The sequence below is a fragment of the Apostichopus japonicus genome, chromosome 2, assembly GCF_037975245.1.
Source record: "Apostichopus japonicus isolate 1M-3 chromosome 2, ASM3797524v1, whole genome shotgun sequence".
Taxonomy (NCBI): domain Eukaryota; kingdom Metazoa; phylum Echinodermata; class Holothuroidea; order Aspidochirotida; family Stichopodidae; genus Apostichopus; species Apostichopus japonicus.
The window spans coordinates 19752047-19776201 of NC_092562.1; the positions used below are offsets into that span (position 1 = coordinate 19752047).

A 24155-nucleotide genomic window follows, 5' to 3' on the forward strand; every position below is an offset into this window, starting at 1 on the left:
ACAGCCTCTGCAGAGCTTAACCACAAATGTAAACAAACACTGCAGAGACTGGGAGACAAATTAAAGGAGCTATGGAAAAAGAAGGCTCAGATTTTTTTAAACAATGGTGATTAATTGTAATTAATTAACTTTTGACCAAAAATTATTAGGCATCACCTTATTCATACACAATCCAACAATCATCAGTTCAACTTTGAATATGATCCATCAAAATCTTGAGGAGATTGAGATATTTGAAAATATTACAAAGAATGACCCCTGATGACCCCCTAATTGACATTTGACCTCAATTTTCCGAACACCCCTCGTAACCCTCATCCTGAGGAACGTTATGACCAAGTTTCATTATAACTAGCCATACACTGTACGAACGGAGGCAATTTGAAAATATAGGGCCGCAGCCCGGGCCACAAAAGACCCCTAGTTGATCTTTGATCTCAAATTCATGAACACCCTGAAGGTAAAACTTCCATGGTACTATCGTGACAAACCCTCAACCATGGACCATGGAATCTGTTGGAGAAGAAGCATTTTGCGTATTTCCACAAAATGGCCCATTTCGGCCCACAGGTGACTTTTGACCCCAAATTTTGGACCATCTCTGATGGTCCTATACCCAATGGTCCTTGTGTCCAAGTTTCATGAAATTCCATCAAACACTGTGCGAGTGGGAGCGGTTTTACCAATTGTTGACGGATAGAGTGATAGATGCCGCACTGTAACAATAGCTCACACCAGCATGCTGGTATGAACTAAAAATGCTGGAGACAATGTGATGTCATGTTTAGACATGCGTTAAGTTTGCTGGCACATGATATTTCCCCAATATATAAAAAATATATAAAAAAATTAACACGGTCGAGAAACCAATTAGTCTTGTTACCAGACAGCAGCTGCCTACCCTTCCCCCAAAAAAATCTTTTCACTCTTTATAACTTTTTGCTGAAAGGTGATCATTACATCCCTGGTACATTCACAAACTAGGGATAAGTAATGATACAAAAAACAGTGTTTTGGAATGTTCAAAATTTGTAGCATTTTTACAGAATTTTGTTTTTAACAAGGTCCATTAAACCTTCATGAAATTCTGAGCCAACGATATGGGCTAATGTAACATAGATCTCTCTATATCGCCTTGTCCATGATATATGCTTTTTGTTTTAAACAACTGAGGAAAAGAAAGGAGATTATCGAGAATAATCCACTACGACGTGTACCATCGAAGAGAAAAATAACACTGTTGAGAAACTGAATGCTGCCCTGACATCCCACACTCAATCGTACTCACAAATTAATTCATATTCTTCAAGTCTCAGTTCAACTTCACAATTCATTCTGTTAATACAAACGACCTTCCTTGCTAATTAGATTGTTCTACTCACCTATCTAGCGAATACTGCCGTGCTAACTCCAAACAGGATTCAGCAGCTCCCAGTGCACCCCAAGCGATACCATATCTGGCATTGTTCAGACACCCGAATGGACCCTGAGGTGGGAGAGTAATTAAAAACAAATGTAATTAATATATAAACCAGTTTCTGAAACAGGCCAGATGTAGTACAAGGGAATAGATTTTTGCTTACAGTGTATGCACACACACGCAAACACACATGGAAATATTTGTCTGACACTTATTTATAAGGAAAGATGGCTTTTAATTGTTACACTATGAATTCAGCATTTTCTGCTTGCCCTCGGTACGTTGACAACCGTAACATAGCAACGTGCAATTTATCCAGGAGTATAGAAGTATCTTTGAGATACACAGTGAAGATCACTTTTCGACCTTTTACCAAGATCATGTGTGGACATCACTTGACATATATTCATGATCATATAGTTGCAGTCTCAATGTCATTGGACTAGAGTTGAGAGAGAATCAAATTGTTTAGTGTTTCATGCCCAGGCTCTAATTATTGGGTGATATTTCTTAAACTAGTATTCACTAATTCACATTTTGCTGAGAATATGTATTTTGCAAGTATATATTGGCTAAATAAGTACTACTCTCTCTTTTACATAAAATATCTCAACAAGCAAAGTCAAGTGTTATGGTCCAGTGGATAAAAAGGCGGTTGCATTTAGAAGGGAAATAAAGTCTAGCATAATGGAAGTTGTGGGTTTGACTACTGGCCGGCCAAAGTAAGATGGGTTTTTCATACACGGGAGATCCACAATTTGCCCGTCTGAAATGGTCTTTCACTTTGTAAAAGACAAAATTCAAAGTGAATTTTAACTACAAATTGGATAGCCACACGACGTGAGGTGTAAGTTATGAGCCATACGGCTTCTGCCAGATGCATACATTTGGCTGCTTAATGTCATCAACTTTAGTATTTTGATATTTAGAAATGAATGAAACATATTATCAAGAAATTGTGCATTATATAATTGGTGAACTGAATGTGGAAATTAAAGCTGGAAGGTATGCACACTTTTAGCTTAAGATCACTTTCAGAAGTAATAATTTTTTTGATTTATTGAACCTGAGGAGTGTCATTCCTTGTAAGGATTATCATGATTTGACTAAAATTTCAAAATTTACACTAAGTAACAAAGTTTGTTATACCTATAATAGAAGTATTCTAAAATAAGTAAAAATCTGAACAAACTGAAGAAAAGTTCAGTTGAGACATTACTAGGACTATACTACAATGACAGCACCGACCAAAAACAAGTTTGGACATTCCAGTATGGAACTAAAATGTTAAAGTTTGGTGCCATAGGGAGGAAGGTGGGGAAGGGGGGGAAGGTATACTTAAAATTAAAATAGTGAAACTGCAGAAATAAAATGAAAGAAACCATCTCTTATTGTTAATGTTAGACCTGACAAATACACCAAGAAAATCTGCCATGTTATTGAGAATAGGACTTAAGACCCAGAATCATGTGACCATAATGTTTAATCTTACAATCTGCTATGAACTTACACCAAGACCAGATATGTGTGGAAGCATGTTCTCCTCTGGTATCTCGACATCTTCCATGACAATCTGTCCCGTCTCCGACGCTCTAAGTGAGAACTTCCCAGGAATGGTAGGAGTTGAGAGACCCTTCATGCCTCTTTCAAGAATGAAGCCACGGATCCTGTTGTCTTCCACTTCGTTCTTACCCCAAACGACAAATACATCAGCAATCGGAGAGTTTGTTATCCTAAATGGGGAGTGGATGAAATCAAATAATCATAATAATAATCATCATTTTTTTTCTCCACACCTTTCTGTTTTGGTCCTTCTCCAGTTTATTCCCTATCCCCTTCCCTTAATCCTCTCTTAGTCCCTCCACTGTTTATCTCCTACCTCTCCTCTTCCCCTGTTGGTTTCTTTCTTTCTTTCTTCTCTCCATCCCTTGTCTACTAATCCCCTTACATCTATCTCTTTGTGTTCACCATGCTCATAAACCTGTCTGTATTCTGTGCATGTTTTTGTCGTTTCTGTTACTGTTACTTGTCATTTAGTCTTTGAAGAAGATCCTGCTACCCTAGGATCGAACATCAGGCCAACTAACTTTTACACATTCTCCTACACAGGTTCTCTGGTGTATAAGCAGTTTGCTAACAGTTTTATTTTATATTAATAATAATAATCAGCAGTGTTTTTTACACTGCTTAAGCGACCACAAAATGTGGGAGAACCCCACAAGTGCTTATGGATTATAACTAACACATAGGGTGGCCCTCCAATTCAACATTTCAACTCAAATTTGAAATCTTTGCAATTTAGACAGTTATTTCAGATGGGAAATCCATAGATTACTCTTGGATGAAAACCCCACCTTTACTCTGACCCGGCCGGGTATCGAACCAGGAACCTCCCGATTGCTAAGCTTCATTGCTTCAAATGCCATCACCAATATCCACTCGACCACAGAAAATGGTAAAAATCATGACTTATCTGTTCATTCACAAAGTGAAACCCTTAGACTGTACTGCAACCTTAATATTAAACCACAGATATTTGTGGTCAACCTTGGTGTGTCAATCTCATATAAACAGTACAATACAGACCATATATTAAACTTACCAGGATTTAGTTCCGTTGATGGTGTAGGTCTTAGCAGATTTATTGTATCTTGCTCTGGTCTCCATGCCATTGGGGTTGCTACCATGGTTTGGCTCGGTCAGTCCAAACGCTCCCACTATTTCTCCCTTGGCTGAAATAACCAAAAAAAGAGAAACTGTCAAATTCTAATGTTTCAAACAAAGATCAATATATATGGGAAGCTAATCAGCATGCAGATATTCAAAATCTACGAATATGCATTTCCTGCATTTTGGCAATTCTACAAAATATTTACTATGTCCATCTGGCAGACTATCCAATACGTATCACACAAATCCTCATACATCATACTTTGAAATCTTAAGGCAACTATTCGTAACTTCCTCTCCTTCCTATAGAGGCATGAGCAGTACACACTGCCTGTAATGAACAGTTCAATATGCAAAGGTCCAACAGCCTACAGTTACCTTTCCATTTAAATTAAGTTGCAAGTTACTATCACAAGAACATATACTGTGCGACATTTAATAGTTGTACTTTGTTAAGATGCTCAAAATAAGACCCCCCCCCAAAAAAAAAAAAAAACAACCTGTAAAGAGCTAAAATGAACATACCAAGTCTGGGTAGGTATTTATCTTTCTGTTGCTCTGATCCATAAGTGTAAATTGGATGCATGACCAGAGAAGACTGTACGCTCATTGCGGACCTATAAGCACTGTCAACTCTTTCACATTCCCTGGTTATGAGACCGTAGGCAACAGAGGACACACCAGCACACCCGTAGCCCTCGATTGTAGGACCAAGCACACCCAACTCTCCCATCTCATGAAAGATCTCTCTGTGGAAGACTTAAAGAAAAAAAGAAGCAAAACAAAAATGGTTAACTACATTTCATGTTTCTGCAACATTAACAATTTACTTGCAGTTTTTTTTTAAAGCATAAACACATACTGTATCTTCTGTCTGTTGAAAGTTACCCAATTTAATGGACTGTGCTATGAGCCCTTGTCTGCAGATATGCAAAGAAGAACTGAGTATCTATTGCCTAGTGCATATCAAATTTTGTCGAATAATTAACAATAGATATAGAAAGAAGACAGAACAGACAGTCCTATTGTAAGGATTGAAAACTAAATGAAAGACACAACCCCATCATCAAATGATATAAATATGCTTGAAAAATTTCACATAAAGATTTTTCAGAGAAAGAAGTCACACAATTTCTTTTCCTTATTCTAACGTTATCCAGTTCGTCATGCCACTCGAATGATGCATAATTTACATTGATGGATGGTGCTATAGAAGAATGGAATAACTTGGATAAATCTACCACTCACTTCCATGTCTGTTGGCTTCAATGACTCTCGGCATCAGTTTGGACTGGCAGTAGACATGGAATTGATCCCTCACCATGATCTCCTCGTCCGTGAGAGAACTCTCCAAATTCAGGGCATCCTTCCATGTAAACGCTGCATTAGACTTAGCTTTAGAAACGTTATCGTTGGGTTCTGAAAGTTTTCTATCACTAAGGAAAGTTAGCAAAAGAAATTTTCTGGCTTTTCGCCAAATTCTGTCGTCATAAATCAGCTGTAAATTTAATAACCAAAAGTATATAATCCAGACAGTGTTCGACTTGTGCATCATGCTCGATCCATGATGCATAGCAGTGTTGTATTTTGTGTGCAGAAACTTATTAGTCCATTATTTTATGATTAACAAAATTCAGGAAGTTCCTCGTAAGCAACGTACAAAATGTCAGTACTACAGTACTCTCTGATGTATCTCATCATAGTTAAACTTTATCACATAGATCAATCATTAGCTGAGTTACATTTTAAAAGAATGAATGAATGTAGTTATTAGCATCACTAAATATGGTGTCACACCTATATTATTTTCCATGCTGGATAGTCAGGTAAGGAAACATGTCATCTTATCCCTCATGTAGCCGGATGAACATAAGCGCCCTCCAGATTCATCTGCTTGATGAGTGGATAAGAAAACAGGTCATGTTATTCACTGGCTCGCCAGATGAATATAGAGAAGCGCCCTAGTCATTTGTCTGGCTGCTGGACTGAGAATCCCATGGTCAAAACGATGGGTATTTTATATCCCTGTTAATCACGTTTTTCCCCTTAGTGACCTCAATTTTCATCTTCTTCACCTTGGCAACCCTCTAGTGGCAAATGGATTGGCTTGGGGTAGAAGGTCTACAAAGAGAAGGTATCCCCTCTCTTTTTGTTAAATTGCAACATTTGAAAGTCTTTTAAATGTTCAATGTATATGTTTCCAAGTTTTCTTTACAAATATTACCAATTTCTTTCCCCTACTTTGAGTACAAGGCATCTAAAAGCGTTCAAGTACTTTTTGATTATTTTTGGGTGCTTTTTGAGTACCTTTGATTTATTCAATATGAATGAAACTTAAGCTTTGAACTGCTCCCTGATGATCAGTTACCAGCGAATGTGACGATATTGAACTGATATTAATTGTTTTACAAATTCAGAAATTATTACAAGTTTTCTGATATTGGTTTGACAAAATGGCAGTACAGGTAGCAAGCAATTTCCTAATGGGGGTGTCTGACTAACAGAAATACTGAAATAATGCTTTGAATTGTTTCATATGATAGCAAGTTGTCATATAGCATGGTGGGCTCATAATTGATGCACTTAAGGATTTGATTAACCATGTCTATCAACGAACAATCCAAATCACTCAACTGTACATGTGTTTTTCATATGTGTAGTTCCTCAGAAATGTCATGATCTCAAAATATTTATTGTTCTGTGCCTACACAACGTTAAATTGAGTAGAATTTGACCACAAAATATCTGCCGTGTCAAGTTCTTTCATACCCCTAAATTGACACATTCGTCGATTATAAGCTAACTGTAGTGTAGTCCTAAGTATACATCCATTGACTTTGGATGCAAATGCAAAAAAAATGTGCAAAACTGTGTGGAGGGTGTTAGAAGCATAAAAAAAAACACAATTTGATCAGCATATACCTGAAATGGATTAAAACTCATCAAGTATGTAACTTTGCTTGTCTGCAAAAAGTTGAGGTTGCCTGCTGTATCATTGCTAGTAATATCTGAAGGTGCGTCAATTACGAAGGTGCGTCAATTATGAAGCCTTTACTATACACATCAGTATTGCATTGTTCATCTTTGTACATTCGTCGTCTTCGCGGTAAAACATTAGGTGAAATGTATGACACTGCTGGGAGAGAGACGTATAACTATAATACTATTCTACAGACATACTACAAAATACCAAAACTGGATAGATAAATTACGCGACTTCCTGTGCATAACATTAGTTTAATTAATACTTTATTCACGTACTTGTAAAGGGGTACCCTTGTAAAGTACTCGTCCTGAGCGAGTATCAAGTACTTTAAATCGACTCAAAGTACAAGTATTTTAGGTCACTGGGGTCCAAGCACCGGCAGATGACCGCTTCCTTTTGCTCTTGCTGAACAAAAGCATTTAAATAGTAATTGAAAATATTAGTGCGTGCTTTGGATCATAGATTGTACACTTCTCGCGAAATAGGTACCTGGTAATAGTAAGTATGAAGCGAGGCTTCGACTCGTATTGTACAGCTGTGTAATTAGGCCTAAAGATCTTGTCAACCACAATTACTTTCTAATAAGGAAAAGGATACGGGAGACTGTGCTTCTGTTTCTTCCAAAGACCGATGAAACTCTGGTGATTCCATTCAATCCACTCCTGGAAAAGGACTTACAAAGAGCCATTTTTGGAAGTTAGTAATCCTGTTTGTCTACAGTACAGGATTTTCTTTGAGAACTGTAAAGACCAGTTTACTGTTGATTGGACTGCTATAAGGTATACCTACAGAGCGGCGCAAAAAAAAATACACAATTATCAAAATGGGAATAAAGGTGACATTTACTTGAAATAAGCTTTCTTTCTTTGATAATACTGTATGTATGGTTACGATGCACCTTTAGAAGTACTTTTGCGAATCAATTTGGAATGTACAGCAAGTTGCCATGGGACGTTACAAACTGGTCACCTTGAATATACGTGGGTTGCGTAAGGCATCAAATTGAAAATTACGTAACTCGAGTCAGCGTCTAGCATTCAACCTGCAAGTATATGGTGCGCCCAGTGTGCCATAAGTCATGAAATCGACATATGTCGAATAAAATTGACATATGTAAGTTTCTCGTGCTCCGACAGGATGAAATCGACGCCTAGTGAGCTATAAGTCATGGAATATATAGGCCTAGAATTTAATTGACTTACGTCGGTTTCTCGTACTCTCATTGAATGACTAGTGTCACATGTTGTTTTCTAGCGCTCTGATCTAAAAAAATCGACGGACAACTTACAAATGTCAATTTAATTCGGTATAAGTCGATTTCAGGACTTCTGGCACACTAGGCGCACCATACAAGTACGTAACAGGGAATTATTTGTTGGGCAAACGATACATGTGCCTTTTTTTGTAAATTATATTGACCAAATGCTGCAATATATATATATATATATATATATATATATATATATATATACGCGTGTGTGTATGGGTGTTTGTGTGTGTGTGTGAGAGATATCTCTGTGGATATACCCGAATGAAGTATTATCTTCTTATTTGTAAATGTTTCACGTTATATTAAACTCCTATGCCTACTCTTAAAATGGGGACCCACCTGTCCTGTGCTGTAGAGATCTATGTATTTCATTGACTATTTGGTATCTATCGATTCGATATTTGTTTTGTTTGCTAACCTGTTCGATATTACGAATGTCAGCTTGATATTGCAAGGAAGAGTCTGAGAAACACGGGATTGCAATGGAGTGTTCGTGGTAGCCAACGACGATAGTGTTGTATATGTTGCGTGTCATTGACCTACGAATTGAAAAATGTCTATAAAATGGTTGTCTTTTTGTTTTGTCTTTTTAACAGCATAGGGTTACTTTAATATTCTGAAAGCCCAGTTGCCGTCCGCATGTGGGGTAGCAAGTCATTAAAACTAGACTCGTCCTTTGTCAAGCTTACATTACCAATGGAGCTGGTGGGGGTTGGGAGGGGTTTAAAGCAGTGGCGTATAGTCCATTACTTTCATCCTAGTACCGTGTACTTCCGAGTACTTGGGTTTCCGAGTTACCCAGTAGCAATGTCCGTGTAGGCTACTGTATTTTGAATCCGAGTAACTCATTAAACTGTTATGTCACATGCTTACAATGACCGCACAAGGAGTAATTATCGGCAAAAGGAACATCTTTAATTAATCAATCAAAAGTACACGAAAGTACTCAAATGTCTACTTTCAGTATCTTTGTTTGTAAACGTAGAAATAAACATAAGAAAGAAACTGTGAGAAAATAGCCGGATCATGGCAATAATTGCCGGCATATGGCAATCATACAGTAGATATGATAGAGTAATTGACCTTGAAAATGAAGCAAATAAAGATACATCATGATTGTATACAGTTATTCAACATGTAATTTTTCTTGCCATCATCGATTCTTACACATTGTGAAGGACGTGACAATTTCACATTGAAGCAAACCTTCTTAACTGTTAATATTCCACACTGAAATATAATAATTCAAACAGAGTAAATAATGAGAAATATTGTCTTTCATTTAATAATAAATTTAAAAAAAAGCTGAACATATGTGATAATATTATACCTATTCAGTTATTAGCATTGCAAGATAATGATGATAAAATTCCGTTCCGTCTGTATACACAAGCCTTGGATGTTAATTTTATGTGAGTGTATAGCCTACGGTACGGTATGCTATACAATACCTGCTTAAGCGTTGAAGCCTAATGCTCAGCAACTGTTATAAAATAACATGATCCACACCTTATTATAATACCTAAAAACATTATCTTCTTTATGATTATAAACCTGCTTTAAAATAGAGGCATAGCTGTGTCCATCTGAGTAAAATAGTTGAGGTCTGAAGCATATATTGAACGAAGAATAGAAACAACACATATGTAAATTAAACACTGAGAAAAATATGAAATAGTCATAAAATAAAATAAAATAATATTAAAGAAACTAAATACTTCCATTCGTCGATAAGAAGGTTATTCTTAGACACATAATTGCAGTAGAACAAAACGTACAGTCTTTGTGTTGAACAAACTGTAGACTCAGAAATATATATTTTAAGTACATCCATCTACAGTAGAGGAGCATGAAACACGACTGACTGTTGCTGGTATAGGCCTACACCAGGGTTTTCCTAACTTTATCCCCCCCCCCCCGAACCCCCTGTGGATGTCAGAGTTGTCCACGAACCCCCAACTTTTCGAGACACGATCTGAGTCATTATTATACTATGATACGCATAACAGTGCTTCGTAAAAGATCAAGTATCACATCCATGGTACGGTACTACTATGGCAACATATTCGTATGGAACGCGAAAAGGGTTTATCGATAGGTACGACTTTTGTACATTAGTAAATTATATGATATATCAGATGTAAGTTCAACAAAAAGTACTCTAGTTTTGACTTTCAGAAACGTCTCACGAACCCCCTGGGATGGACGCACGCACCCCTGGGGGTTCATGCACCCCAGTTAGGGAACCCCTGGCCTAAACGAAAGAACACAGTTTGATAACTGTAGACTGTCGAGCACAGCATGCACAATGTCTGACGTCATGGAAACGACTCGATCTAATATTTTTTTTTTAAACAAAAACTTGTAAAATAGTTAGGGTAAAATGATTTCGAAAAATTGTTTTAGTTACAACGCGGAAAGCTCATCACCTTGCAGGAACTTGAATTAAAGTGTAAGTATATATATTGTGGATTGTAGAATTCAAATAATCAATATTCGTGGGTGTAAGTGGTCCACCCGTCGACGATGGCTTCTTATTATGATGTATAGGTACATCGTTTTCGACATCGTCATCGTCTTCATCATCCACGTGCCCATCGTGATCCTCATTATTATATTGTCATCACCACCATCCTCACCGGCTTAACCATCTTCCTCATCAGCATCACCACTATCATTGGTCATCACCGTGTATTACCACCATCGTCATCGTCATACCCACGCCGCTCACCTTCGTCATTCTATTTCTTGTGATCGTTTCATTACGCCATCTTCTTCATCTTAGCTCGTCATTATCATTAACATTATATTGTCCTCCCCGATTCATCTTTCATCATATCTATTCTATGCCACCATTAATATTATCGAACATCATTGTTATCGTCATTACCAGCGTCACCGAAATACCAACGCAAAAATAACCCTTATTTATTTTTTCGTGTTCTTGAAGAAACATGATGAGTATTTTCAAAAACATGACTAAGGAAATAAGCCAATAACCGGAATGAAAACCTGTGACTGTGAATTTTAACATTTGTATGTTTAAATTTGAAAGACAGTTTCTTGGTCACTTCTAAAGTAAATTATAATAAAACGTTACGTATGCATTGATTACTATATGCTAAAACATTCAAACAGAGCAATACCAATAGATATTTAAGCATCATTTATGTTCAATTTCATAAAATGGTAATGTCTAAATTCGGTGTCAGCCGGTCTCACGATAACTGGCTATCCGAACACCAACACGGTATAATTCAAATTTATAACTACAATTCATTGTAACTGAAATACACACACAGATACATTTTCACTAATGAGTTCCTTTCATCGTTCTGAATAAAAGTTCAATCTGTGCATGTGTGTATACTGAAGTCAATTTATATAAACACAATTTGAACAGTTGTAGTCATAATTACTGCAACTTTAAACCAGTTTCTTCGTCATCTTCTTCTTCTTCATCATCCCATGGAGTCACCGATTCGGTGATAGCTCCATGATCATCCATTGTTATCCTCGATCGATATACATATCTGATCAAATTACACTATACAATCGCAGATAACGTTCACATATATCTTTATGAAATAAGTCTGTCATAATGTGAGAACTAGATGATATAGGACTGCAGTGTATAATCTGCTGAATGCCAACATATTTTTGGATAATGTTTTTGGAAGACATGAGATACACATCCGTGGCTCGTCGATAAATATAAGTTGCTCGTCAATCGTCCTGTCGCTCCTTAGTAGTTGGTGTAAGTGTCAAATTCTTTTAAGTAGTGATCAATGGCGTCAAAACAGAACGTGAAGCGAGCCTGATGGGATGAAAAAATAAAAAGAAACAGAGATCAACTTTGCATAATGGAGTAGCCACTGTGGGTTGAGGGGCAGAACGGATTGCCCCTAGTAAAAGAAACAATAAAAAAAACTGCATCCTTAATAAATGTGAAGTGCTCTCTTTTGAAGAAAAGGAACCCTTTTCTATGTTTGTAATTAATAAGTGTTTTTTTTGCTGCAAATTAAAAGAAATGTAATTAGAATCCTACTGTCGAGAAAGTTAATAAAAAAGTAGTTATAAAGTGCCCTTTCTTGAAAATATTCAATGACTGTAATCTGTGGTACGACATGCACAAAAATAACATTGTGTCGGATTTTGTTAAAGGTAACTTTGTGCTTTCCACCCTCACATCAAATTCACATGATCCACTCCCCTCGACGTTCGTTCCCCCGTCCCCGAATGAACCCTCTGTCCTGGCAATTGAGTAGCCATAAGAGAGGCGGTGTGCTACTTCAAACTGTTACTTCACTGACAACCATCAGTCACCCCCCCCCCCACCCGGAAAAAACACCCCGGAAAATAGGAGAGAGATAGAAGAAATCGTCCTCCGAATCAACAATCACGAACTCTTACGTTCGTTACAAACCGTAGTAATAAAGTGTTAAATCTGACTGATTAATTTATAGGCGGACGGAGGTCTATTTTAAACTAACCAAAGAGTCCACCATCATAGGTCTTCTTTTTCGAAGTTCAGAGACGATGGTAAAAAGATTAGTTTCTTCTTTTTCCTTCACTTCTTCGATAGCATTGTAGACTGCAATGAAAATCCCGCTTCTTCCTATTCCGTTCCTAAAGCAAAATAAAAACGTTGTAAACATTATGAAAGGAAGATTTAATAGAAATAGTTTATAAATACGGTACATGATATTGGTTACAGGACCAGAATTTAACTGTTTTCTTGGGCCGTAGGATCGAACAAAATGGTTAGGGCCCCAAATTGGCGGCAAGACAACTCAGGCAATTGCTGATTTAATATGTGTGATTTTGCAGAGAGCATGCGCAGTAGAGTGCATTGTGATATCATTCATAATCTTTTTATCGATGTGTAATTTGCTCTACCCGTTTGTTAGGAAAGTAATGTTAATAGTGCTTCAGAAATTTCGTTCATTTAAATATATCCCGTCAAAATTTTCTAGGGCCTATCTCCCTCCACTACCCCTTCCCCACATCTCACCTTTTACACAGTGTAGTAGTTGAAAGATCTAACTATGACTGACAAGGCTAACATACGACAGGAATTCATCCAGGAGCAATCCACAATTTTCCAGTCTGAAAATGTTCTCCATTTGAATAAAGAAAATATCAGAAATAGGTGAAATTGTTCTGTACTGTGGTGTTGCCCGTCTTACACCAGACAGCTTCGCGTCGTTAACGAACTACCTCCCAGTATGAGGACAAGATTGGTTGTGTATCTTACCTACAGTGTAAGAGGATTCTGGAAGAAGGTTTATGATGGTGTCTCTTCATAACCATTTCACAAGCAGCGAGGAGAGAGGCAGGGGTGATGGGAACGTGCAATGCCCTCGGCCAATCCTTGATGCAAATCTGTTTGATCTCTCTTGTTTCATCCTTTTAAAGAAGAAATAAAAGACAGATAGTTTGACAGTTTTTATAGACTTTTGGAGAGAGAGAGGGGGGGGGGGGTGATAGGCTTATTAATAGACGAAGGCTTAACTTTAAGGGTGGCAGTGATATGCTTATTGAAAGCAAAACACGAGTGATCATTATTAATTTGATATTCTGGCAAAGATGGAGGACAATACTGATCAAGTTTTTAAAATAACTGAAGACAGAAAGATGTACTCACGTCATTATGTCTATCATTCTCATCTTGTCTTTTTAGTGTTACCGATAAATGTCTTTCCGTTATAGCATGAGACAGAACCCGTGACTTGTCCAGGATGGATATTGTGAATGGCCCGAATACTGATTTACCTTTCATTGGCCAATACGGAGGTGTAGTCTTCAAGAAATAAAAATAAGAATAAGAATTTTATAAATTCAGTATCAACTCAAATATGGCGACACATAAAAGATTAAAGAAACACACCTGTTTGCTTCATGGTCAATTTTTCTTTTCTTTGTAGAATATATCTATATAATTTGTGCAGTTTTTAAAGAAAGGTTGCTTTCAAACACTATACAACCACATACACACGCACACACACGCACAGAGACACAATATATACTCCTAATTCGAGTGATCATACGTCAACGATAACACAAAAGTTCAATGCAATCGTAAAACTGTTAATTCGATGATCATAATTAACAAATTATAATCCTGCATGAACAATAGAAGGCACTCACCGAATCGTACTGATCCTTTTGTTCTAGCATAACAATGGTTAGACAATGGTAATCCCATACGAGACGCCAGAAATCAACCAGGGTTGTTGGCAGAGGATCTTGTGTCGCCACGAATAAGTCCTTATCCTTGTATCCCTATACATATATGGGTAAACAATGACGTATAATAAAGATAAACTTGATAGATTATCATTTATGCAAGACAAGAACTACCATCAAATATTTACTAATATGAAGAAAAGGGCAGTGGAGAGAGAACGAAAAACAGCTTCAATTACTTCTTCGTGTAAAGATGGAGATTCTATTCTCGCCCCCGCCCCCGCCACCTCACCAACCCCCCCCCCACCCCACCCCCACAAATAGTGTAAAAACAATGAAGAGTATCCCATACCTTCCTGAACGGAAGTCGGATTAAACAACCACAGGACCACCCCCTCGTCTTAAACATACTGGACCAGTCCCTATGAAGTATATTATGTGTTTGTTGGTTTGTGAGAGAATTACGTGAGGAGAGGAGGCGGTGGAGTGGGGGGGGGGCGGGGGGTATAGTGTGTCACAAGGGGAACAACTCCCGTCTTTTCTATTTCTTCACTTTTGACTCACATTGAAGAAACTTGCATTGATGTAGTCAGATGACTCCATATCGTAAGGTACTTCTGTTAGCAGATACGGTCTGTAGTCGTTTCCTAATTAGAGAAAAATGATTAATAATCAATAAATTCATTATTCAGTAAAGAACAAATAAAAACTTAAGTTTTAAAACACTAATAATAATAATTAGTAGTTTGTTTCAACACAAAAATAATAATTCACCACAATGAAATTTAAATAGCGTATGATGAAATTAAAATATAGCAATAAAGCGAGATGTTTGGTTTGCGTGTATCCGATTCTTATGTAATAGTAGACAATTCACTTGGATCAGAAGATGCATTATAAGAAGATGTATTAAGAATGCATTAAGATGCATTAAGAAGATGCATGCATAACACCTGTTGACACTTCAAATCACGATTAAATAATTTCCCATCAGCAAAATACAGATACACTCTTAAGTGTTGACAGATGATGTAACTAACCATGTGTAATTACGCATCCTACTAATTAGCGGTAAATTATGTACTAATTGTAAGGTCAAGTTTAAACATTTTAATCAATTTAATTGTAGTAGTATGCAGATGTACAAGAAAGTCAACAAACTACGGTATTAAGGGATCTCATACATGATGATAATCCACGAACCACTTTTTTTTCCGTGTTATTCTCACTTACTTGGTATGTTGTCTTTATATCGGTTTTTCGCAATATTAATTGCATTGTGACCCGAACTGTTGATATTCAACGTTGATGGATTTAGATAGTCAAACATCTGAAAACAGAAAAAGATCATATAAACCAAAACAAAGGAACAGAGGAACAAAGGAAAAAGTTATTAAAGCTTTAAAATGTGTCGGTCTTCGTGTTTTTATGACGTCAGATCTTGTACGGTATATGCACGATAATGTCATATTTGTCTTATTGTGTTTTTTAGTATATAAAGGTAAATTTCCCTTGATGTATATGACACAGTAGCAATGATGGTACATATGGCCCGACTGAGCTTGCATGGGCGAGGACATGGGGTGGGGTGGCGGAGGCTTTTAGCAGAACCTATTCGGCGACTGACAGATCACGATAAGACCTTCGTTATGTCTATTATGGTGTACGATATACATAATATGAACAATCTTTAAATTATTATTAATATGATTATTAATATGGAAATATGCAGGGGTGTCTATATATTGGGAGGTGCGGGTCTCTAAACTAAATCCGGCAATACAGAACATATTATCAGAACAACACAATTCCAGACGTCAATAAGAAATGGCTTGAACGGACAATACTATCGTATATACATTCTTGCGACATTAAAGTACTTTTGATATATTTAATATATTCAGTTCGCTGTTCATCATAGCAATATGAAGATAATGAACGTAGTTGTTTCAGGAAGCATAATTATATGTTTTCGAAAGATCGTATGCGTATTAATAATAACACCTCTGTACCGTTACCTTGTAAAGTTTTGCCAAGACCCCATCGGCTTGCCATGTTTTCAAAGTTTCACTGTATCCGTCACATTTCAACACACCATCACCGACGAAGTATTTCTCAAATATTGCGCAAAATATGAATTCATATTGTCCCTGTGAATTGAGAACATATAGTTAAATTAGAATTTGGAAGTAGTACAATTTTTGTGCTAAACTTCGCTTCATATCTATTCGTGTGTACAAAAACATTCACTGATTTTCCAAAAGAAACTCGCTTATAGTATTTAAATATTTATCATTTTTAACTCAGAAAGCTGCACGGATACTGTTGGATTCCCCCCCCCCCCCCGATATGTTGATGCAGTTTTCTGCAATAATAAAATATTCTATCCTTTGTTGTTTGTTTATCATAGATGCGTTTATCCAATTCATGAGTAGAGTGCAATGAAGAGATAAATACAATACTTGCTACGGGTTAATATCTTTCCACACCGCATATCTTCATTTCAAATAATCAAGGCACTTTGATGTAATTTGAGGAAATTTGCGAGAAGAAGTCAATTCTATGCTATCTACATGTTATACCAGTCTTTGCACTTTGAAAGATATCTCAGGTAATTGTATTGAATATTATTTTGGTTTTTGTGCTCTACCGGTGTGTAGTCTAATTTCACCTTTTATTTTATTGGGTTAAATATTTGTAGCTCCTATACTTGACGAGAATAAACCAACCAAAGACCTTAACTGAAATAAATCGAAGAAACTTGAGGTTACTTGAAGCAACTGGGGGTTTACTTGCATAATGTATCTTGAGATTTACATCAACCCTCACTTTTCTTACTATCTTATACATATACACACTCCGGTGTACCCTGGCCTAAGAACGGTGACATTCTTGCACTGCGCCACCAATACCCTCTATAAGGTCACTATCCTCCTCGTTCCGAATCTACCATTCAGAAGGGCTATATACTTGAGTTATATACTTGAGGTCACTTGAGGTACATTGAGGTACATTGAAGTAACAGTGCATAATGTTACTACGCCTTACCTGTTCTTGCACCATAGAAGTTCTTTGTTTCCTCATTTGATCGACAAAAGCGAAGATGTCGATTTTCCCAGTCTTTTCAAATTCCTTTATCATTGCGTCCATGGCTATGAAAGTACCAGTTCTTCCGCAACCAGAGCTAAAAGAAATAAGTGGTTTGATTTGGTAGTATTTACTTATTTATTGGAGGTAAATTTTTACATTGACTTCATATAACATAGCTAACTACTTGTATGATTATACGCTATTGACGGTTTCTAATAACGAGTTCAGTACAGTCTTCTACAATCCGTTTTACAATCCAGTAAACCGGAAAATATTGTGTCCCACATATTGTTCTCTAATATTACATTACATTCATTTGCGAACCTTTGAAACTTTTGTCTAATTGCATTATTCCTTATCGGGCACCGTAATACCTGATTAAACCGTTTGGGGCCCTAATTAAGGGACCATATGGCTTGGCCCCTATTATCCTTTTATGTTTTTGAAGACACAGCTGAGACTAGATTGTTGGTGTGACTGGGCTGGAGACGTACACGGAGGGCCCTTGGGCCTATTAGCCTTGAGTCTCCGTGATCGGCCCTTTAAGCATTTGCCTCATCTGCCTATCGGATAATCCGGTACTGGGGTGTCGTATTTTTCTGCAAACGGTGGAGCTTGGTAACACCAGATTTTGGCGAATCCAATTTGCACCAACTTTAACTAAATATCAGCGTTACCATTCACGGTGTTATAACGTAATGGTGCTAGTTCTAATTCTATGTATCTGACATTTTGACCTGAATTGCAAACATGGAAGCTGCCGGTGTAAAAGCATCTCATTAAGCAAGATCTCCTAAACCGATGTGTGACGTGACTTATACTACCTTTCGTTTCGAAAAGCTCACGTGCATACAAACATGCAAAAGCATGCAAAATCAAGGGCGTAGGAACCGGGGGGCTGGGGGGCGCTAGCCCCCCAGTGAAAATATGGAGGGGCGGAAGTATCATTCCGCCCCCCCCCCCGCTTCGCAAGTCAGAAAACCCCTTTTTCATTTCCAAATGAGAAAAAAATCTCATTTGGAGCACCAAATTGCATCTAAGGCCAGGTGAAAATGCAAAATTATATACAGAATGGAGTGGGTTAAAGTGTGCTATATTGCACCAAATTGTATCTGAGGCCACCTGGAAATGCAAAAAATTCCAAAGGGGAGGGGGACACCCCCTCCCCTTAGACCCCTCGCCCAGGCCGGCCATCAGTCTTCAGCCCCCCCCCCCCCCCCCACTAAAAAGTACCTTCCTACGCCACTGTGCAAAATCATACAGGAACAACACTAAACAAAGAACGTAAACTGATTCACGTTAGGCCCAACTCTTTCGTCCCTTGATATGTGGTCACTTGATACGTAGATAATTATTCTATTTACTAACCTGCAATGGACAATCATGGGACCTTTTCCCTTCTTATGCTTCATGTTTTTGTTGGCGAGATCTATGACTTGCCATAAGTTTCGAGATGTCTTCGGTACGCCCACCTCAGGCCAACCCGTGTAGTGTAACTGGGTAACCTTCCTCTTGGTATGTTTCTGTGTATTGATTGAAATTCATACATCGTACAAAAGTAGTTCAGTTTATAATCTTGCAAACAGGGGTAGGGAGGTGTGGTAGAGGTTTGAATCTCGGAGGGAGGAGAGGACAAAAATTCAATGGCTAGTGGGACATGTGACTTGATCTGATGGGGTTAACCACATCACCTCTAAACTGTCCGCCGAACTTGGATGCATTCGAAATCACAAATTCCGTAACTTTGAATGGTTTTCGGTTTTTTTAAATGACAACATTTATGTATGTATGTATTTTGGATCCTCCTGTAAGCAGGAACTCGCGAAGAAGCCATCATTGGCTTATCAAAGCCGCAAGCTGACCGAAGTCAGTCTCTTAGATTCATATTTAACGTCCATGATTATGAATTGTCATTGTCAACAACTCTGTAACTGGACGACATACATTAATCTTGGAGTGACTCGAACTCGGGACCTTATAATTGAAAGGCATCGGCGTTAACCACTGAGGTAACACAAAATGGCACTTTTAATTAATAGCAGACACAACCATTTTAGTGGGGTGCCAACGTTCGCCTGTCTGCTTGCAGATGTGACATATGTTCAAAATTATGTTCTAAACTTTTAATTAAACCTTCTTCCTGGAAGGGAGGCGGGTTAGGAGCGGGATAGCAAGAACTGCATGGTATGTAACATGGGAAATCCGGTCGCGGAAGAACAATAAGTTTAATATATGATTAATATGCTTAACCGAACAGCCTTACACAGGCTATGAAGTCATTATAGGTCGAATCGTTATTTCTTGATCTTTTTTAGTATAGTAGAAACATTTAATTTTGATCACATGAACATCCCTTTAATTTTCCTACTGTAAGTAAATTTAATAAAGAAATTCTAGTGGTAGAAAAAACTCACCCCGTCGACTACGATTAACTCTCGGATAACGAAGTTCTCCCTGGTTTCTTCATGTTTTAATATAATAGACATATTGCCGAACATTGCATTTTTCGTTCCCTTCTTTGGCCAGTATCTGTTGCACGTGACCTGAAAGAAAGACAGCCACAAAGGAAAGGGAAACTTTACTACAAGGTGGAATATATTGATCTGGTGCACCCGCGGGGTTGTAAATGACGTCATCATCGTTTTGTATTAGGTTCGAGGATATGCGCAGCCACTATACTGTGAACGTGGGATCCAAACATCTTACTCACAATAAATATTTAGAATGTAAAACAAAACAAAACAACAAAAGAATGACAAAAATGATTAAATTTTATACGTTAATGACCATTATCAACAAACATCGATAAGTGCACACTGCATATCAATACCGAGAAATTACCCATTGTAAATCGAAATTCATTAATGCAAGAACCGGGACTGTATGAACTTAGTTTGCACGACTGACAACTATAAGTTTGAATAGTCAGCTCAACAGAAGAAACACAACAACGTGCTTGTATGTACATTTCTCAGAACTAAAGATTGTATCGGTATACAGTATGCACTAATCGAGGTTTTTTTCATTACAGTCTGAATAATATTAAATGTATTCCTGATAGCATTATGAATTGTGATTAAAGGAGCATTGCAGATACATGATGCTTTTCAAAGTAAATATTTATGTTAAAATTCAAACTGAATGAGGAAAGATAATGAGCTTTGCTTGTTAATATATATTTTTTAGGAAGGGGGGGGGGTTGCTATATAATTAACGTACATAAATTTACCTAAAGTCATTATTTAATGACGTTTCAAACTGAGGCTGTAAAATACTCGACTGTGATTGGTCGGAGAAATATGCAAAACGAACTAAATACTCTAGTATCTCGCTGTATAAGTTTCTATGTATTTTAACGCCAGATAATACTTACAGTAAGCAACTTGTTGGTCAAATACAGTATACAGTTAAAACTATCCGAATATAAAAAAGAAACTGAAAAGAAGAACTAATGAATGGTCAGACCGAGACATACTCTTTTATTTTCGACTAAATTGCATAACATAACAATTGTGTTGCAATCTTCTTGAAGGACCATCCTCCAAAAGTCTCCTTTTGTGACGGAATTTGGACCTGATAATTAGAGAAGAAACAATTAGAGAGAAGAAGAAGAAAAAATAAGAAAACTTGGGAGAGATTTTGCCACAGAACTCCGTACTCATTGAAGTGGTTGTGTTAAATGCATTAAAATAATCTCACTGATTGCACCTCAAGAATGGGAATATCTCACAGAATGCTTTGATAATCTAAATCATATGCAAGGTATAAGACTCTAATCTCTAAGTGATTATTTTCATCAAATGCAATTCACTTTCTTGTTTTATCAGCCAAATTTTCACTTCAAGTATTGTACGTAGGCTACTTTTATTTTGATTAGGGAGTTTATCAGGAGTTTAACGATATCAAAAATGATAATGGTAGGCATAGCTGACCTTGAGTTGCAATATAAAAGTGTTCACGTTTGCAGTTCTGAAAGGAAATAGAAAATATGTTGATTTACATAATACGGTAATAAATTGTAATATTGAGATAAAATTTATTACGACAGTGATCCCAAGCAATGGTGGTTTAACGAGTAATCTGATTGGGGTGGGGGAGGGGGTGAGGTGAGAGGAGGTTGGTAGGGTATGGAAGGTTCCGCGGTTAAATATCTGATTCCTTTTAAATGTTTCCAAATCACATTCGGGAACAGGCAATTCACTATTTCTTAAAACCAGAATGAAACGATTCTGAATTATGTGTAACAAATATAATAGGATTATACTACAGGTACTGACTCGTAATAATAAATGGAACATCTGCAATTTGAAACCAAAAAGTATTTGCACCTTGGTCGGTCCTCTACCCTTTAAACTTACCAGAATTCTACATTCTCTAATTAACTCCAGAAATCGTTTAAAAAAAGAGTAATTGTCTCTGAATCTACGACCCCAGCTGAATGCGTCTTCAACTCCCCATCCTCTTCGAGTCTCCCTTCTTCCGCCGATAGTCACCCTCCTCAAGAATGTAACCCATCCTCCTCCAGCCTGCCGTCCCTCTTCTCGAATCTTTCACTACCTCATATAGGCTCTCTATTCCCCCTTGCTCTAGTCTACCTTCCCCTTCCCTTCCACACATTTCCCTTCCCCCTCCTTGATCCCCTCCTAAAGTCTCCCCAATCTGCCCTCCCCACCATACCCTTCTGTTTAACAACATTCTCTTTAAATACATTAGCAGAGGTATATAGTTTGATACGAGTTATTATGTAAATCTTACTGATATGTATGTGGCATTGATATAATCTGAATGCGGGTCTGCGTTTGTCTTTTCTAGAATCACTCGAGAATTGTCATCTGAAAAGAACAATACAAAAAGAAACATGAGGGGAAAACACTGTCCATGTTGTAAATGCTGCACTGTATGTACGAAAACTTACCACAACACCATCAATGCCAGAAATAAATATCCATCCCAAAACAAATGAAAAGTTTGATTTATTCTGAACAATTTTAGGTCTGACCAAATGTCAACAAATTTCGTCAAGGTAACTATTCGAATGCAATAGATCCTTTGGTGGAAATATAAATCACTTACAAGTAACTAGATTTGAATTTCTGTTCTTCATCTGGTTTTCCTGTCTGCTAGCTTCAACTCGGCTGCCGTGTTCGTTGGGATTTAGAGTCTATGCAAAGCAGTCAAAAGAAGAAAAAAGTAAGAAGTTTAATTTTCTGGGAGATAACCTTTTAATCTACATGTTCATTCGGTTGTACTGTTGACTAAGACAAATTCGTCTGAATCTTACAAAATTTCAACAATAACTGAAAATTATACTTATTCTAACGGAATCAATTTCGGTCTACAATTTGAGATTGGAAGTAGTAATGTAATGAATTAGACTGAAAAAGGCACATTTTTGTGTGAATTAGATTTTAGAAATTAGAGGTTAGAGGGAATGAGCCGAAACGAAATTATGATATTATGATAATGTAATTTTATAAATACTTTCTTTAAATGAAAAAAACACAAATTGTTTTGAAAAACATAGATGATATTACATTATATTCCAGTCTGAACAATTCCCCGTCATTGTTTCGTCTTTCTCTCACAAAGACTGGAAAATACGCCATGCTGACTGGTGGGAGAATCTTCGGGGTGGGCTGGTTCATGTGATGAGCAGGGATCACCATAGAGGAAATACTGAAGGCATGGTTTTCATAAACACCTGTTGAAGTGAATTAAAATAAAATAAAACTGTTAGCAAACTGCTTATCCACTATAGAGCGCCTGTGTAGGAGAATGTGTAAAAGTAAGTAAGCCTGACGTTGGCCTGAAGTGAATTAAACAAGAGAGGGAGAGAGAATCTTTTCAGTAGTCAGCATCTGTTTCTTTCTATCATAACATTTATGACTTTATTTTGTCATATTCTCAATTAATTTCTGGTAGGCTTAAATATAGACCTATATACATATGTTCAATGTGTGATAATGTGTACGAGAATAAAATGCCCCCCAAAAATGTTCTGAAATAAAATCATACTCATATTGCGTGTGGAAGTACCAAGCAGCATTCGGGTTTCGATGACGTAACAGTTATTTTCTTCATTATTATAATATAAGACATTTTTGTATTCAATATAGCGTCGAAAGGAGTAAGGGCCTGGCCCTGGTGAAGTCATAGAAGTGGACCAACAAAGGAGAGTTCACGCTCATGTTTTTTTTTATTTGGCAACTCTAGATAGCCAGATATGATACTGTTTCGGCTTTCTCTGTTCAAGACAGCTCGTTGGAATTCCAACATTGATGGGTATCGGGAGAGAGCATTACGGACTGCAGTACTGAACAGTATTCAATTAGGCATCAGAAAATGAATAACTCTTCTGATTTTAAAACTTGTCTTCAGTCGATTGGTGGTCATAGCATCGTCCACTTGGGTCTACGACTAGGGAGTTCGCATCGGCCTAGGTACGCCTCTTTCAATTATTTGAATTATTTATAGACATCATGTCGTTGTATGAGAAAATAGGAAGAAACGTTCACTTTTTATTTATTTAA

The 24155-nt window shown here is 37.2% G+C and overlaps 2 protein-coding genes across 2 annotated transcripts in view; both read right to left on the bottom strand.

The window, feature by feature from the left end:
- The window catches only part of LOC139981424 (glutaryl-CoA dehydrogenase, mitochondrial-like), a 14041-nt gene extending 5996 nt beyond the window's left edge, over nt 1–8045 (bottom strand). The window contains exons 1-6 of the mRNA XM_071993800.1: nt 7674–8045; nt 5339–5509; nt 4616–4849; nt 4023–4152; nt 2931–3153; nt 1383–1486 (exon numbers count right to left, since the gene is read on the bottom strand). Coding sequence (XP_071849901.1) covers nt 1383–1486; nt 2931–3153; nt 4023–4152; nt 4616–4849; nt 5339–5509; nt 7674–7764 — 953 coding nt within the window. The 5' untranslated portion in view covers nt 7765–8045. The remainder of the gene's footprint in view (nt 1–1382; nt 1487–2930; nt 3154–4022; nt 4153–4615; nt 4850–5338; nt 5510–7673) is intronic.
- A 1453-nt stretch (nt 8046–9498) lies between these two features.
- Nucleotides 9499–24155, bottom strand: part of LOC139979423 (receptor-type tyrosine-protein phosphatase F-like) — a 48033-nt gene continuing 33376 nt past the window's right edge. Inside the window, exons 34-49 of the mRNA XM_071990197.1 lie at nt 23160–23326; nt 22699–22786; nt 22381–22457; nt 21558–21594; nt 21101–21198; nt 20040–20168; nt 18994–19148; nt 17584–17719; nt 16554–16685; nt 15769–15865; nt 15100–15182; nt 14497–14631; nt 13994–14149; nt 13604–13755; nt 12840–12975; nt 9499–12163 (exon numbers count right to left, since the gene is read on the bottom strand). Coding sequence (XP_071846298.1) covers nt 12092–12163; nt 12840–12975; nt 13604–13755; nt 13994–14149; nt 14497–14631; nt 15100–15182; nt 15769–15865; nt 16554–16685; nt 17584–17719; nt 18994–19148; nt 20040–20168; nt 21101–21198; nt 21558–21594; nt 22381–22457; nt 22699–22786; nt 23160–23326 — 1850 coding nt within the window. The 3' untranslated portion in view covers nt 9499–12091. The remainder of the gene's footprint in view (nt 12164–12839; nt 12976–13603; nt 13756–13993; nt 14150–14496; nt 14632–15099; nt 15183–15768; nt 15866–16553; nt 16686–17583; nt 17720–18993; nt 19149–20039; nt 20169–21100; nt 21199–21557; nt 21595–22380; nt 22458–22698; nt 22787–23159; nt 23327–24155) is intronic.